Source organism: Coloeus monedula (genome assembly GCF_965178545.1).
Source record: "Coloeus monedula genome assembly, chromosome: 14".
Lineage (NCBI taxonomy): Eukaryota > Metazoa > Chordata > Aves > Passeriformes > Corvidae > Coloeus > Coloeus monedula.
The window spans coordinates 13262743-13277488 of NC_138794.1; the positions used below are offsets into that span (position 1 = coordinate 13262743).

At 43.2% G+C, this 14746-nt stretch overlaps 1 protein-coding gene across 5 annotated transcripts in view; it reads left to right on the plus strand.

The window, feature by feature from the left end:
• The window catches only part of TP53BP1 (tumor protein p53 binding protein 1), a gene marked incomplete at its 5' end in the record, with an annotated part of 34741 nt that extends 20178 nt beyond the window's left edge, over positions 1-14563 (plus strand). For 4 of the 5 annotated variants that reach the window (XM_082290704.1, XM_082290700.1, XM_082290701.1 and 1 more), the window contains 15 exons: positions 379-615; positions 1664-1721; positions 2937-3029; positions 4171-4672; positions 5645-5797; positions 7524-7813; positions 8129-8305; positions 8551-8972; positions 9104-9295; positions 9757-9960; positions 10503-10715; positions 11304-11398; positions 12374-12573; positions 13383-13528; positions 14269-14563. In XM_082290704.1, coding sequence (XP_082146830.1) covers positions 379-615; positions 1664-1721; positions 2937-3029; positions 4171-4672; positions 5645-5797; positions 7524-7813; positions 8129-8305; positions 8551-8972; positions 9104-9295; positions 9757-9960; positions 10503-10715; positions 11304-11398; positions 12374-12573; positions 13383-13528; positions 14269-14456 — 3170 coding nt within the window. In that variant the 3' untranslated portion in view covers positions 14457-14563. The remainder of the gene's footprint in view (positions 1-378; positions 616-1663; positions 1722-2936; positions 3030-4170; positions 4673-5644; positions 5798-7523; positions 7814-8128; positions 8306-8550; positions 8973-9103; positions 9296-9756; positions 9961-10502; positions 10716-11303; positions 11399-12373; positions 12574-13382; positions 13529-14268) is intronic. The other variant, XM_082290702.1, reaches the window with a different exon arrangement.
• Positions 14564-14746: the final 183 nt, after the last annotated feature.

A 14746-nucleotide genomic window follows, 5' to 3' on the forward strand; every position in this document is an offset into this window, starting at 1 on the left:
GCTGTACCACTCCATTAAAGAATGTAAAAGAGCCTTCTGAGTAGCAAAAGAGCTTAGACTACAAGAAGATTGCTTCCAGTATTCATCATCTTTTATCAGGACTTTCTCTGCTAGGTTCACAAAATAGCACCCTGCAAGTGCTAGATGAAAGGAAGTCTGTTCTACTTGGGTAGTAGTAAATTATTCTGTCTCAAACTAAGGATAATACCTATGCTACAGAATTTTCATGCTTCAGATCTCTAGCAAGGAACTTCCACTACTGCAGCATTACTAGTGCATGCAGTGAAGTGTCTTCAAACCAAAACTAGGACCTCAGCCCTGGCAATGTGAATAACAGTAGCTACTTCTTGCTTCTTGTTTTTGTTTTTCTGTATTCAGTGGATGATACTTGCCCAGACAGCACTATAACAACCAGTGACGTTACAACAGAGGGCACAATGGGGACCAACAATGTCACCGTGGAAAGTGCAGTGGTATCAGCAGATGTGTCAGAAGTGTGTGAGAAAGGAGAGTCTGGTGTGGTTCCTGAGTCAGATGCAAAACTTTCTCTGCGAATGAACCCTGTTACCCCTGCAAATGATGGGAGTGAGGAGTCCTTGCCATTCAGCTTGGAAAGTAAGAGGATGAAACCTGAAATGTATAGGCCCTACTTGATCTCAGCCCTAACTCAAAACCTCTGTGGCATTCCCCAAGACAGTCTCTGAGTCCTTGTAATTTTTCTCATTTTTCTTTTTGGGCAGTGTCATTTAAATTTGTTTCTCTGTTTCTGCAATGCTCTAAGCAAGGATGGAGTGAGAGGAGAGGCCTCTGTTGTGAGGAAAGGTATTTCCAGCAGACTAAAAATGCAATGTGTAGTGGCAGTGGTACACAGGACACGAAGTGAAGTTTAATTGTGTTGGGAGGGAAAAGATTTATATATATAAATATTAAAAAAAAAAAAAATATATATATATATAAAAGAAAGTATAATCAGTATAATCGTAGAATGGTTTGGGTTGGAAGGGACCTTAGAGATCATCTAGTCCCAACTCCCCCTGCCATAGGCAGAGACACCTTTCAGTAGGCCAAGTTGCTCCAAGCCCCATCCAGCCTGGCCTTGAACACTTCCAGAGTTGGGGCAGCCACAGCTTCCCCAGGCAGCATGTGAAAGTGTATCACCACCCTTACAGGGAAGAATGTCTTCCTAATACCTAACCTAAATCTCTTGTCTTCTAATTTAAAACTGTTTCCCCTTGTCTTGTCACTATCTGCCCACAGAAAAACTCTCCCTTTTTTTTTAATAAGCCCCCTTTTAAGTACTGAAAGGCCGCAGTGAGGTGGCCCTGGAGCCTTCTCTTCTCCAGGCTGAACAAGCCCAGCTTTCTCCTGTCTCTGTAGGAGGGATGCTCCAGTCCTCTCATCATCTTTGTTGCTTCCTCTGGACCTGTCCGTAACCTGGACAAAAAGAAGTTTGACAGGATTTTAGTCAGAACAGTGACATTCCATCTAATAGTCTAAAACTTGTAGAAACTTAGGTCTGTTTTGAGAAGTGGGACAGGGAAGCCTGGGAACCCTTTGTACAGTGTTACTCAGCCTCTCTTCACTGAGTGTATGGAGCTGGGAAAGGTCAGAAGAGTCTTTTTGGATGATGGCAAAATCATCCTTCCCTTCCTTCTTGTTTCAGAGCCGGCAGCCAGTGACAGAGAAGATGGATCCCCTGCTGGTGCTGAGGCTGCTGCCAGGTAACTGGGCTTCTTGCTGGGCAGACTTAATACAAAGGTCTGGGTAGATTCTTTTTCCACACGTTATCAGCCACAGGGGAAAAAAAAATTAGAAGGAGACACAGAAGCAAAGAACATTTTTAGCAGTAGACATGACATTAACTCTTTAGCTCTTGCAGCAGGTTTTAATTACATAGGCAAAGTGGGAACCCCACTTGTTTGTTCATTATGGGCTCTGTGGTTCCTACTAATGCCAGCATTTTGCTCCATCTGATTGTAGTTAAAGCCAGAAATTCGTGTCTTGTGTAGTCTGGAATGCAAGTCTGCCTTATCCATCTCTTAAATTTCAAATGTACGAGTTTCTGCTTTCTTGCATGGTGCAACTCAACTTTCTGCAAAGAATCTCTGAGAGGTTCTGAAAGAGAATAATCTTTTTGGTATAAAGCTGATAGAAACATAATCAGTTCATGGTTATGAAATCACAGGTTAACATGTTGACCAAAACACTGAGTTATTCCCTTGGTCGTTTGATTTGTATGTATCTATCTTACCTCACGTTTAATGTTTGCTTGATTTTAGCTTGCAGGAAGTAATGTTTCTAAGTATTAATAGGAATCTGAGTAGGAAGACAGTGACCTGTAGTCATCCGAGTGAAGCATAGTGGTTTGAAGTAGTGAGAAAATTTAGGAATAAACTCAGTATCTCTTGTTACAGGATTGCATGCTAGGTGGTAATCATGCCTCACTGCTGAGGATGAGTGATAGTAATTTCTCACTGGTTGAGGATGGGTTGCCTTTGTAGGTATGGGATGAAGATGAACTCTCAAGGTTTGCTTCATGACTGTCATTCCCAGTATTTTTGCGGTGTCATGAAATTCCTGAGAAATAAGCCATAAAGGGTTGAACTGTGTCTTTGGGTGGGTACCAGAGGTAGTAGATGCTGAAACTCCTGATGGTGCTGCAGTTTCTCACCAGTGTTTTCCAGAGTTGTTCCGTTGCTCTTGGCTGTTAGGGTGTCGGCAGAAATGACAGAAATGCTTGTGCAGTTGCAGCTTCTTTCTTGATCTTTGAGACAGATCATCTCACTCATTCTGTGTCTGTGTAGGTCAATAAACTCAATACTCTTTGTTGCTTTCACAAGGGACTAGAGAATTCTTGTTTTGCTGTATAAGGGTTTTTCTCACTTCCTGATGCATTTTTGTTTGTTTGTTTGTTTGTTTTAAATCTGCACTGCTAGCTCCCAGAAAGCATCATCTGTGTTTAGTCGTGTCTGTGAAGTTCGTCGAGAGGATGAGGCCAGAGGTCATGGTCTTTCCACTTCTCCGTTTAGGTAACTCCTCACAATCTTTGCCTGCCAGTCCTGGTTGGATTTATATCCACATGTGCGTTTTCTACATCAAAGAAATTGCACTAAGCCATTTTCTTTGGGTGACTTAGAAGGTTGGGGACAATGGGGTAAGTATACTAAATCTGTATGTTTGTGTTTCACATGGTAATCAGGCTTACCTTTCAACTGAGCAGCCATGTGATTCCAGAAGACTGATATGCTTCAGTGAAGTCTTGGGTTTGAGGAAATTGAGATCATATTTAAGGCTGTTTAAATGCCTTTTCTGTCTCCTCTTCTAAGATCTTCTGACCAGTTTTGTTTGTTTGTTGTTGCTGCTGCTATTGTCCCCCTTCCACATCCATCAGTTTTTGCTGTCTCTGGTTGCTTTGAAAAGGACTGTACAGCTGCATATGTTATGGTGAGGAGGGTGCTGCCTGGAGAACTAGAAGTAAAAGTCTGCTTCCTTGGTGTTTTCCGTTCTATCTTTTGATGAGACAGTGAGGTCTTGGTCTATGTAGAAAGAGTAACCTAAGTTTCAACATTTATATTAAAGACCATAACAAATAGGGAGTTCCAATGCTGGATGAGGCACAGCCAGAAGGGAAGACAGTCACTCCTCAAAATCCTTAAGTACCCGAGGGAAGCCAAATATATATAGTAGGGCTCAGTATAGTGTCTCATACAGTACCTGACAGAGGCAGTACTTTGGCAGAGCAGACAAATTCTAATGAGAACATTAGGCAGCATTTGTGTGTATGCTGCTGGCTCTTCTTGCTACATGGGATTATCAGTTTCAAACCAAACAAGCACTGGAGCAGCCTGAAGTAACTTCAAGATGACATGCTTCTGGAAGCAAGTTGCATAGTTGGTGCCTAATGTGTGGAGTGTAGCAAGAAATTTTGTATTTCAAATAGCAACTAGTTCTGTACAGTGTCAGCCATATGTTTTACTACGCTGAGTATCGCTTGAGAAGTGTTGGAAGGTTTTTGTGTTATTTGAACTCTGAGTTCTGTGCAATCGTAAGAAGAAATTGAGTGACTGTCAGGGTGGGGGTTTTTTAATACTGCTTTCACTTGAGTGGCAGCATATTGGTTGTCTTGTTTCCTTAATCCATAGCTTTGATCTGTGTGTAACTGGTTTGCAGGGGGGATCTGTTCATTTTTCCTGGCACACAAGAAGATGCTGAATTACATACAAATTCCAGTGATTGGCAGTGCCAGCAACACAAGGCAGATGGCAGTGGTAGACAGATCCTAATTCCTCAGAGGATGCAGCAGGACTGCCATCAACAACCTTCTGGTGCAGAGGATGGAGAGTCTATGGAGACTGATGTTGTAAGCACTCAGGCAGAAGATGGGAGAAGAATGCAGAGAAAACAAAGTAAGGCTGTTAAAGTTGATCAAAATCAAGAGAGGTGGGAAAACACCAAGAATAAAGGGATCCAGACTACAGCAGACTATCTTTTTACCCCAACAACTGTTACAACAGCAACACAGACATCAGAAGAGATCTGTAGACAGGTGGAAATGGGAACCAGTATGTCTGGGCAAAGACCTGGGAGACAAGATGTGAACATTCAAACCGACGAGAGTGGGGAAAAGCTTGTCAATGCCTCTGGAGATGACACAGACTCTTTGCACAGTCAGGTGGGATGAGGGCTGCCTGTATTTAACTGCTTTAGGACAGTAAAGTATCCCTTCAGCCAGTAAATTCACTAACAGTTGGTTCTCTGTTGAAAAAAGGCAAAGAACCACTTAAAAATGTTAATGGTCACAAGCTGTCCTGAATTGACTGCTAAAGCAGCAGTACTCACTGGGCAGCATAAATTTGGGAAGCAAATGTCTCCATATATGTTTTCTGGAAAAATGTGACAAGTTTTGCTTGGTTGGTTGATTGTTTTTGTTTGGGGTTGGGGTTTTTTGGGTGCAGATATAGTTAACACTGTAAAATTTTTTTCACTTTTTGTTGGCTGGAGATGGGAGTTGCAAGAGATTTTGAGTGAAGGGTTTGATGCTTTCTGGTTTGTATCAGCCAACTTCTGATGGTTTGTTCTCTCATTCCATCTGATGTCAATGGGTAAACACATGAATGGGGAACTCCTCCAGAGAAACATTCTAACAAGATGAATAACGTCAAATTAGTATTTCAGAAAGTACTGGAGACTCAAAAACCCCCACTGCTTGGCTGTTACAGTTTGTATGTTTTTTTATCAACAGAAAGACTAGAAAAATGACTTTTTACTAAGCCTGTGTTAAGACTAATGTGTCCTGTGGGAAATAGGAGATTAACAGGGCCGTAAAAAGTGCAAGATTGATGTGATATGTCTGAGAGTCTACTCAATCAAAGAGTATTGGAAGCCACACTAAACAAGTTTGCTCTTTCCTCCTTGGGCTGCTATGATTTCCCTTCCTCTACTTGTCAGCAAAATGTGTTCTGTTCTTCTGTGTTTAGGGTCTCTTGTGTTGTTGCATCTAATTTGTAACAAGATGCTTAAAGGTTCCCTACTCCTGTACTTTAACATGATATGAAGAAGCTGTACTGCAGAGGTAGCCCTACTCAGAAATAGTTTGCTTTTTGTTGTGGTCTGTTTTGTTTTTACTGTATCCTCTTTATTACAGGGAGAGGAAGAGTTTAACCTTCTTCACCCACCCAAAGGCCGAGTTCAGCGTCGCCACGTGCGAACCATTCGAGAAGTGCGCACGGTTGTCACGCGTGTTATAACAGATGTTTACTACATCAATGGTGCAGAGGTGGAACGAAAGGTAGTTGAGGTAAGTTCCCGTTTTCGTGGTTAAATGGAATGAGATATTGGCCTGAGAAATAGAAGTAGTTAGAATGAGAGTATGTTATGGCTGCAGAAAACAAGTTGAATGAACAAGTCTGTGTGTTGCGATGACGAGGATTTCTTCATGAGGAAGCTTGCAGGCCATTTAGTGAATGGTAAAAGCTGTGTTTTTGATGCTAGTATATTTCATGCCATGTGTTCTGGAGACACGCTCAAGTCCCAAAGAGCTCAACAAAAGACTTAACTATGTGCATCCAAACATTGTAAAAGTCTTGGAGTTTTGCCGGAATAAAGATAATTCAGAATGAGCAGAAATTCTGTTAGTAAGCAAAAATCACTTCTTCCTGTAAAATTGAGCTATGTAAGATAATTTAGCCTGTTTCGCAGTTCAACATCATTTTTAACCACAGTCTTTTGAGTCCTGTGTACCAGATTCTGTAAGAGGTCTACAAAAATCAACTTAAAACTAAGGAATAAACAGCCTTATATTAGTACATTTGTGTTGTAGTATGTACATTCATTAATTGGAAAGTCTATAGGGTATCACAAAAGATAGCTGAGAAATGCTGATTTCATGTAATCACATCAGCCTGCTAGCAGTAAAATGTCACTGCTATTCTATAAAGGTAAATAACATGAGAGTCTTCTGTGTAGTCACAGTGAGTAATGACACAAAAGGATAAACCAGTTCAATACTTTTACAACTGACATTACACATGAAACTCCTTATTGTAACATAAAAATGGAGAATTAAGTGTCCTGAAATATCCTTACATAGTTTGTGTAATCACAATCATATAACCATTTCTGCTTTATCTACCAACACTTGATATCACTATTTTGTAGATGCATGTTTTTATATCCATAAAGCTTTAATAACTCCAGATGACAAGCTGTCTGAAACTGTTCTTGGATTATGAGCAACCAAAAGCTCCTAGTGTCTCATGTATTTCTTGCAGTCTCACACTCTAGAAGGGTGGGAATTACTCAAAGCCAGACTAACAGGATACCAAGCCAAGCTCTGCCCTGTTGTTAAGGAAACTTCCCTGTCTGACCATCCAGGAGCCACTCTGGCAGTCACAACTGCACCACCTGAGCTGGGATAGCTCTGTGCCCTGCTTGACTCCATGCACACCCCACACTCACACAGATCAGATTTCCTCACTGTCTGGAGCCCACATTTCCCATGGCAGACAGAGTCTCAGACATCTGGATCCTTAAAATAATCTTGTTGCAATAACTAAATAACAGCTTGAGCTGGTGCTTCCAAGGAGAGACCTCGAACAAAGGGCAGGCACCCTGGGCTTTTATAGCTTCACAGACTAAGGTGGAAAAGTGTGGGAAGGTCTGGGAGTCTTCTGTTCCTGCTGTGCCTCCAAGTGTCCAGGTTCCATGGCATTTTACCTGGGGCCCTCGCCCCCCAGACCTCAACCTGCAGCTCGCGCTTGCAGCCCTGTGCTACCTGCACTGAATGTATTCCTCAACACTGCTGACTGAGTTCTTAATGTGACTTCTTGATACAGAGCAGCTGCAGGCCTGTAGTGAGAGATGCACTGTCTACCATGGATTAGCCCAGTCTGAAGTCTGTGTGGCTGTCATTAGCTTCCTGAATGTGGTCTCAGCTTGTCTGCACTTTAGACTGGTGATTGTAAAGCTTCCATCTAGCTAGCACTTGAATCACCTCAGACAAACATCTTTTTGCTTCTTTTAAGGAAACTGAGGAGCCTGTAGTGGAGTGCCAGGAATGTGAGACTGACACATCCTCCTCTAGAACTGCAGGGGGCTCGTCACTGACCTCAGGGGACCTTGGTGATGTCAGCTCCTTCTCATCTAAGGCCTCAAGTCTCCACCGTACATCCAGTGGAGGAAGCAGTGGCCACTCTGCCATGCACAGCAGCAGCAGCTCAGGGCGAGGAACTGGAGCTGTCAGAGGGAAAGTGTGTGGGACAGAAACTGGAGAATTTGCTTTACCCATTGGCAGAGGCATCTTAGGAAAACTGAGGTAAGTGCAGAGTCTTGGGAAAAGAAAAAGATGTTTTGCAGAAACAAGCATCTGGCTTGTGAGTGTGAAGCAGGGTAGACCTAAGTCAAAGGTTTTCTGGGAAAGATCTGGGTTGATGAACAGGAATAAGGAGGTAGTATTTGCTTTCCCATCTGTTCTTCCTAAAGGAGTAGCTTGTTTCCTTGTGAGGCATTGCCTTGCAGTTTAGCAGCAAAGAGGCAAACTTTCAGATCTGTTGCAAGATGATCAAGAAAATGGGAGGATCCTAGTGAGCTGGCTTCTCTTCTCAAAACAGTTAACTCGTAAATTCTCTAGCCCTAGGAAAGGAGCTGGGCAGCCTGCATCTCCAGTCAGAGTTAGCCAGACAGGAGCACTGCCTTGTGAGGAAGAGGAGGACTCTATGCCTGGCACTCGTCAGGCTGGCAGAACACCTGTGACACTTCGCGGACGAGGAAGAAGAGGACGCCCACCATCTCGAACAACAGGAACAAGGTACCCTGGAAAAAGGAGACTGGAACTTTAATTTATTGCCAAGAAAGAGAATGGGGAACTTCTGTTTTAATGTGCTAGAGGAAAAGGAGTACTGAGTATTTCAGAAGTTAGTTTTTAGTGATATCATGTAGCAGCTGCAAGCCCCTCACTCAAGTATTTTATACTTAGTAATAGTTTTTCCAGATCCTTGTGGGAATGCTTTTTGTCTTTTTTTCTCCCCTATCTGGGACTGCTTTTTTCTACAGAGATTTAGCTGGACTGCCAGGTATGGAGGATCTCTCAACTACAGCATCACCTGAGGAGAAATCATTTACTCGTTCAGTTCACCCGCCAGATGGAGGAGAGAAATCTGACACTTCTGGCTTCTGTGCCTTACGTCGAAGTGACTCTCCAGAAATCCCATTACAAATGGTGACTGGTCCTTTGGACCGTGCAGACTCACCCTCTGGGAGCAGCTTTGTGGGCCTCAGGGTTGTAGCAAAGTGGTCCTCAAATGGGTACTTTTATTCTGGGATGATTACCCAAGATGTTGGAGCTGGAAAGTACAAGCTGCTCTTTGATGACGGATATGAATGTGATGTGCTAGGAAAAGATATTTTGCTCTGTGATCCTATCCCACTGGAGACAGAGGTGACTGCACTCTCTGAGGACGAGTACTTCAGTGCAGGTAAGAGCAGTGTTTGAGTTTTATCCTTGGTTTTCTGAGTTGCTGAATGTAGTGGGAAATGGGTGCTTGTTCCAGGAGGATGAGAAGCCTGGGTATGGTTGGCTAACAGGTGTTATTTGCTGTCTTGTCAGGTGTTGTGAAGGGACACCGGAAGGAGTCTGGAGAACTATACTACTGCATTGAAAAGGAAGGCCAGAGGAAGTGGTATAAACGAATGGCTATTATCCTGTCTCTGGAACAAGGAAATAAGCTCCGGGAGCAGTTTGGGCTAGGTCCTTATGAACCTGTCACCCCGCTGACCAAGGCAGCTGACATCAGTCTTGGTAAGGAAAGGTGCTGTTGAGCTGCTGACTGCTGTTCTGTGTCTTGTGCCTTTGAGGTAATTCTAGTACCTGAATGTTTCTGAGTATTCAGTGATGCTTTTGGTACTTTATAGTGAGATCTTTGAGATCCTTTTATTGTTTGGCATCAGAGACTTAGTGGTATTGACTGGCTTGTGAAAAGGGGTCTGCTTCTAGGACAGTGATGCTTGCCGTACTTATATGCACTTGGTGGATGGCTGCTTTGATATAAAGTCCCAGCAGTACTGGGAGGAAAAGAGACAAGCAGGGTACAGGGCTTGAGAAGAAAGGTATATTTTTTTTCTTGCTTTCCTCTGTCAGAGGGTGATGGCATGTATCTTCTAGGTACTATTGAGTTCAGCCACTTCTGTACAGATAGGAAGGGTGAAAGCTTGTGGAGTTTGGTGACAGCCCATGACTAATCCCTGTGTACGATATTGCAGATAATCTGGTGGAGGGGAAGAGGAAGCGACGTAGTAACCTTGGTTCTCCCAGCACTTCCAGCAGCAGCACAACTCCCACTCGTAAAGGGCAGGAGAGTCCACGTGTCCCACCAGTCTCACTGTCTGGGAAAAGGAAACTTATTGCTCCTGAAGATGAGCGATCCCCAGCTAAACGTGGCCGCAAGTCAGCAATGATAAAGCCTGGTTAGAACCTTATTTTCTGCTCTTATCTTGCATTCATCTAGTTTTTTCCTACCTGGTTTTTCTGTAATTGATCTTTCTGCTTTCCATAACTGAAAAGTAGGTGAGATTGCTTTTTTGTTTTGCAGGGTTTGAGACTGATTCTCCCTGGATGCATTCAGCAGCCAGAGATATTTTTAGCATAGTCTGAGTATTTACCTGCAATCTTTTCAGTTCTGCCTTTTAGAAATGTTCTGACTTTAATGTTGTGATTTGTCTCTCTCCTTTCTTATCTCTTTAGTCAGTCCTGAAAGCTGCTAAAGGAACCCCTCACAGCACTCAGTGTTGTTTCAGGATGTTGATATGACTTGCAAACTTGTCCCATAAGTCCTTCGTGGTTTGATTTGAAGATTCTTTGCAACCAGAAGGATAAAAGATCCCTACCTACCCTAGTGTAATCCTAGCCCAATCCTGCCTCTCTGTGTCTCCTGCAGTAAACTGAGTTGAACAGGTCCCCCAGGTAAGACGTATCTTCGAAGACTTATGGTGCTTCTGTCTCTCTGCAGGGGCTGTGAGAGCTGCAGAGTTCGTAAGCACCTGTGAAGGTGTAGATGCTGCAGATCCTCCAGTACTGAAGGGTGACCATGGACCCTTGCCCCACAATAAAACCCTCTTTTTGGGCTATGCCTTTCTTCTCACCATGGCAACACCAAGTGACAAATTGGTCAATCACCAGAAGCCATCAGATGGTCCCACTGGGAGCAGCGAGGAGGAAGAAGGTGAGGCAAATCTTACCCATTGCATTTTCAAGTGAAATGCTGTGTCCTTAGGGAAAATGTTGGATACTGTCTGATCAGACATTTGTGTGAGTACTCGTTTACCCTTTTGCTCTTTAATCCTTTGCAGAAAGGACCTAAGACTCAGTCTCTGATTTAGCCAACTTGCATCCTAAGATGTGACAAACCTCAGTGATGATCATAGGCCTGTTCTGCAAGCTAAGAAGGGTGTGAAAATTAGTGAGATCAGCAGTGTCAGAATAGTATAATGTAAGAAAGAAGGTTTTGAGAGATAAGGGACAGTGCTGGCAAACACAGAACTTGAAAGCACGTATGAATTGCTCCAGTTAGCTTTTGCTGGTGTCATGTTTCATGCAGCCAAAGAAGTAACAAGGTGCTCACCTGGCTAGTGGTGTGCTGCCCTTCCTGCTGCCTCTTTTTTTTTTTTTTTTAACTTTATCAATTGTTTTCTTTAGATATTCTTGGGAGAAGGGCTGGGTTCCCTTACTGAAGTTGATGAGGGCTCTGTGGACTGAGGTGTAGGAACATGAGCAGATAGATTATAGTCAAAAATTGAACTTTCTGCTGTAGATTTTTTAGAGATGACTCCATATGATAAACACTACATAGAAAAACAGCTGCGAGCAGGAGCTGGCTATATCCTGGAAGACTTCAATGAGACCCAGGTAAGGGTTCACTTACTAATCTAGAACAACAGTCACAAAATAGTTGAGATTGGAAGGAATTTCTATAGCCTATCTTGTCCAACGCTCTGCTGAAAGTGGGATCAAATAGAGCAGATTGCTTAGGTCCTTGTCCAGTTGTGTTTTGAGCATCCTCAAGGATGGAAACACCCGAGCCTCTCTGGGCAGCTTGATCCAATTAAAAAGAAAGAAATTCCTGTATTTCGATTTTTAACTGTTGCTTCTTGTCCTTTGAGTGGATAACACTGAGAAGAGTCTGGCTCCATCTTTTGTACACCCTCATATCAGTCATGAATATGCATTAAAAAAACCACCCAAGCCTTCCCTTTTTGATCTTTAACAAGCTCAGCTCTCTCAGCCTTTTCTGGTATGTCAGGTGCTCCAATGCCCAGGCCTTTTAGTGGTCCTTGGCTGGACCTGCTCCACCATGTCTGGTGTTTTTGGTATACTGCAGAACCTGGAAGTGGATGAAGTACTCCAGATGTGGTCTCACCACAGGTGTGTGCCTTGGAACACTTAGAGGTAGAGCTCTGCACTTACCAGATCTACTTGGACAACTAATGTAATTTAATGTGGCTTTTACTTAAATTTAATTTTTTTTAATAAAGAGGGTAAATTGTTCATGGAACATCTTGCCTGAGGAAGCAATCTTGTCTAGTGACTTACTGAGTGTCAGACTAAAAAGCAAATCATCTCCTTTGTCTGAACTGGAAGAGGGCTATGATACAAAATCTAGGCAGAGTTTTTGCCTGTGAACGGCAGAGCCTGGAATAGGATATTGTTAAACATATTCTGGAATCAGTAGTGCCTTTATCCAATTCATCTTTCACATAATACAGCTGTGAAAATCAAGGTTTCAGTTGTTTTCTTCTTTAAACTGTTTAGCAGCAGGATAATTTCGGGGACTTTTTTGCAAGCATTGTCTTCTGCTTACGTGCCTTCTTCTCTCCCCTGAAGTGTAATGCGGCGTACCAGTGTCTTTTAATTGCGGACCAGCACTGTCGAACGCGGAAATACTTGCTGTGCCTTGCCAGAGGGATCCCTTGCGTGTCTCATATCTGGGTCCATGATAGCTGCCATGCTAACCAGCTTCAAAATTATCGGAATTACCTTTTGCCAGCTGGATATAGCCTCCAGGAGCAAAAATTGCTAGAATGGTGAGTGCCAAATAACTATGAACGGAGTCCACAGACTCTTGGAGAGACCTGTTACACTTGGGAGGCTCTTAAATAGCTACAAATACTGAAGGTGACCCTAGTACTGCTCCTTATACTTTCCCTTCCATGTAGGAACAGCACTTCCATCTTTCCTTGGATTTGCAGTGACCTCTAATGCCAAGCTACATTTGGGTGCCATATACACAAAAAACAGTGTCTCCTTGGAAGTAAGGAAGGTGTCAGTCTTCTCATGAGGAAGGCAGAATTCAGACAAGGCTTCCCACACCCTTGGCTAACTTCTGTAATTGCTTGGAAATGGATAAAGGAGAGCAATACTATGTTAATTTCCTTTTCCCTTGGTATGTTTTGAAGCTAGCTTCTGCATTTTCTATGGAGTCTTTTCCAGTAAGTCTGTTCTGAGATGACAAGGGAGATCAGACTTTTTAGGCAAGCTGAGGGGCAGACATAAATTTGTAGATAGCTGTAGGCTTTTGGGCAGGAGACTGATGTCTTCCTGATCAGCCCTGTCAAAATGGAAGCATTTTGGATATGCACAAAAAAGGTGGTTCAGGATTAGGGAAGAGTTCAGCCTAACTTTGGATATAGGCTGCTGTGCACACACCCCACCAACACTGTCTAGCTCTGTTTTACTCTCTATAAACAAAGGATAGTCACTCCAAGTACTTCAGGAAGGGTGGTAAGAGAGTGGGTCATTGTATGCAAGATATTCAAAAAACACATATGGGAGCAAATCAGGTGACTAGACTACTGGATATTCTTACCAGTCTGCATTTCTCTTTACTCTACAGGCACCCACGAGAAAACCTGTTCCATAACCTGAAGGTTCTCCTGGTGTCAGACCAGCAAGAGAACTTCCTGGATCTGTGGTCTGAAATTCTCATGACGGGGGGAGCAGCATCTGTTAAACAGCATTACTCAAATGCTCACAACAAAGGTACTCATTGGCCAGTTTCTCAGGGAATCCTATGCCACTGTGGTCTCTAGTATGGTTTAAAACCATGTAGGATGGTTTACAAGGTTGTCTGTAAGCAGAAGGGAAGGCAAAGGGCAGACACTTGAATGTAATCTGTATATAGATTACATCTAGGAGACCTGTCTTGCAGAGGAGATGCTGCAGCAATTCAGAACACAAGCCATCAGCTTCCAGCCTGTGTTGAAAGGGGGAAATAGGCAAGAGTTGCTCCTGGGCCTTCTGTTGGCCTCTCAAACTGTGCTTCCCTTGTTCTTCTGAACTCGGCTGTCTCTCCCTCTCCATATGGGATGTAGGCCCTAGCACTCACAGCCTGAGGTCAGGACTCAGAGTCATGCCTATACTGTTGGCTACTGGTTTTCTCTTAAATTTTTGTCTGGACTAAAAGGAATATTTTCTTGCAAGGTGCAGGGTTGCTGTAGGTGTGTCTTAACTTTTACAAAGAGAATTCACTGCCTATGAAAGAGAAGACATAGAAGAGTGACTCAGGGTGGTGAAACACACTGATCTGCCAGGTTGGATGGGGCTTGAAGCAACCTGGTCCAGTGGAAGGTGTCCCTGTTCATGGCATGGGGTGGAATGAGATGAGCTTTAAGGTCCCTCTCAAACCAAGTAATTTAGCATTCCATGCTTCTATGATCTTCTGCTGCAGAGCAGAATCTTCTTTCTTCACCTGACAGATGCCTGTCTTTTCTCCTGTACAGATATTGCTTTGGGTGTTTACGATGTGGTGGTGACTGATTTTTCCTGCCCAGCTGGTGTCTTGAAGTGTGCAGAAGCTTTACGGCTGCCTGTTGTCTCGCAAGAGTGGGTGATCCAGAGCCTTATTGCTGGGGAGAGAGTGGGCTACAAGCAGCATCCAAAATATAAACATGACTATGTCCCTCACTGAATAAAACTCTGCCCTGCTGTCCCAGCTGTTGTGCAGACTGTGTTTTAAACAGGTTTTAAATGTTTGTGAATTGGGCAGTATGCATGGATTATTGTATATAGTTTTATCTGCTGGACTTTTATGATTAAATAAATGTTTGATCTCTTGTGGTATCTGCTGGTACTCCTCATTTATCTAAACTTATTTCAGGGCAATGCCTTCAGGAAAGGAGTGCAGAGAAAAAAGAAATACTTATATTTCTCTGAGCTGAATAGCACTAATATTCTGCTTTGAGTAAAGCCTGAGCTCAA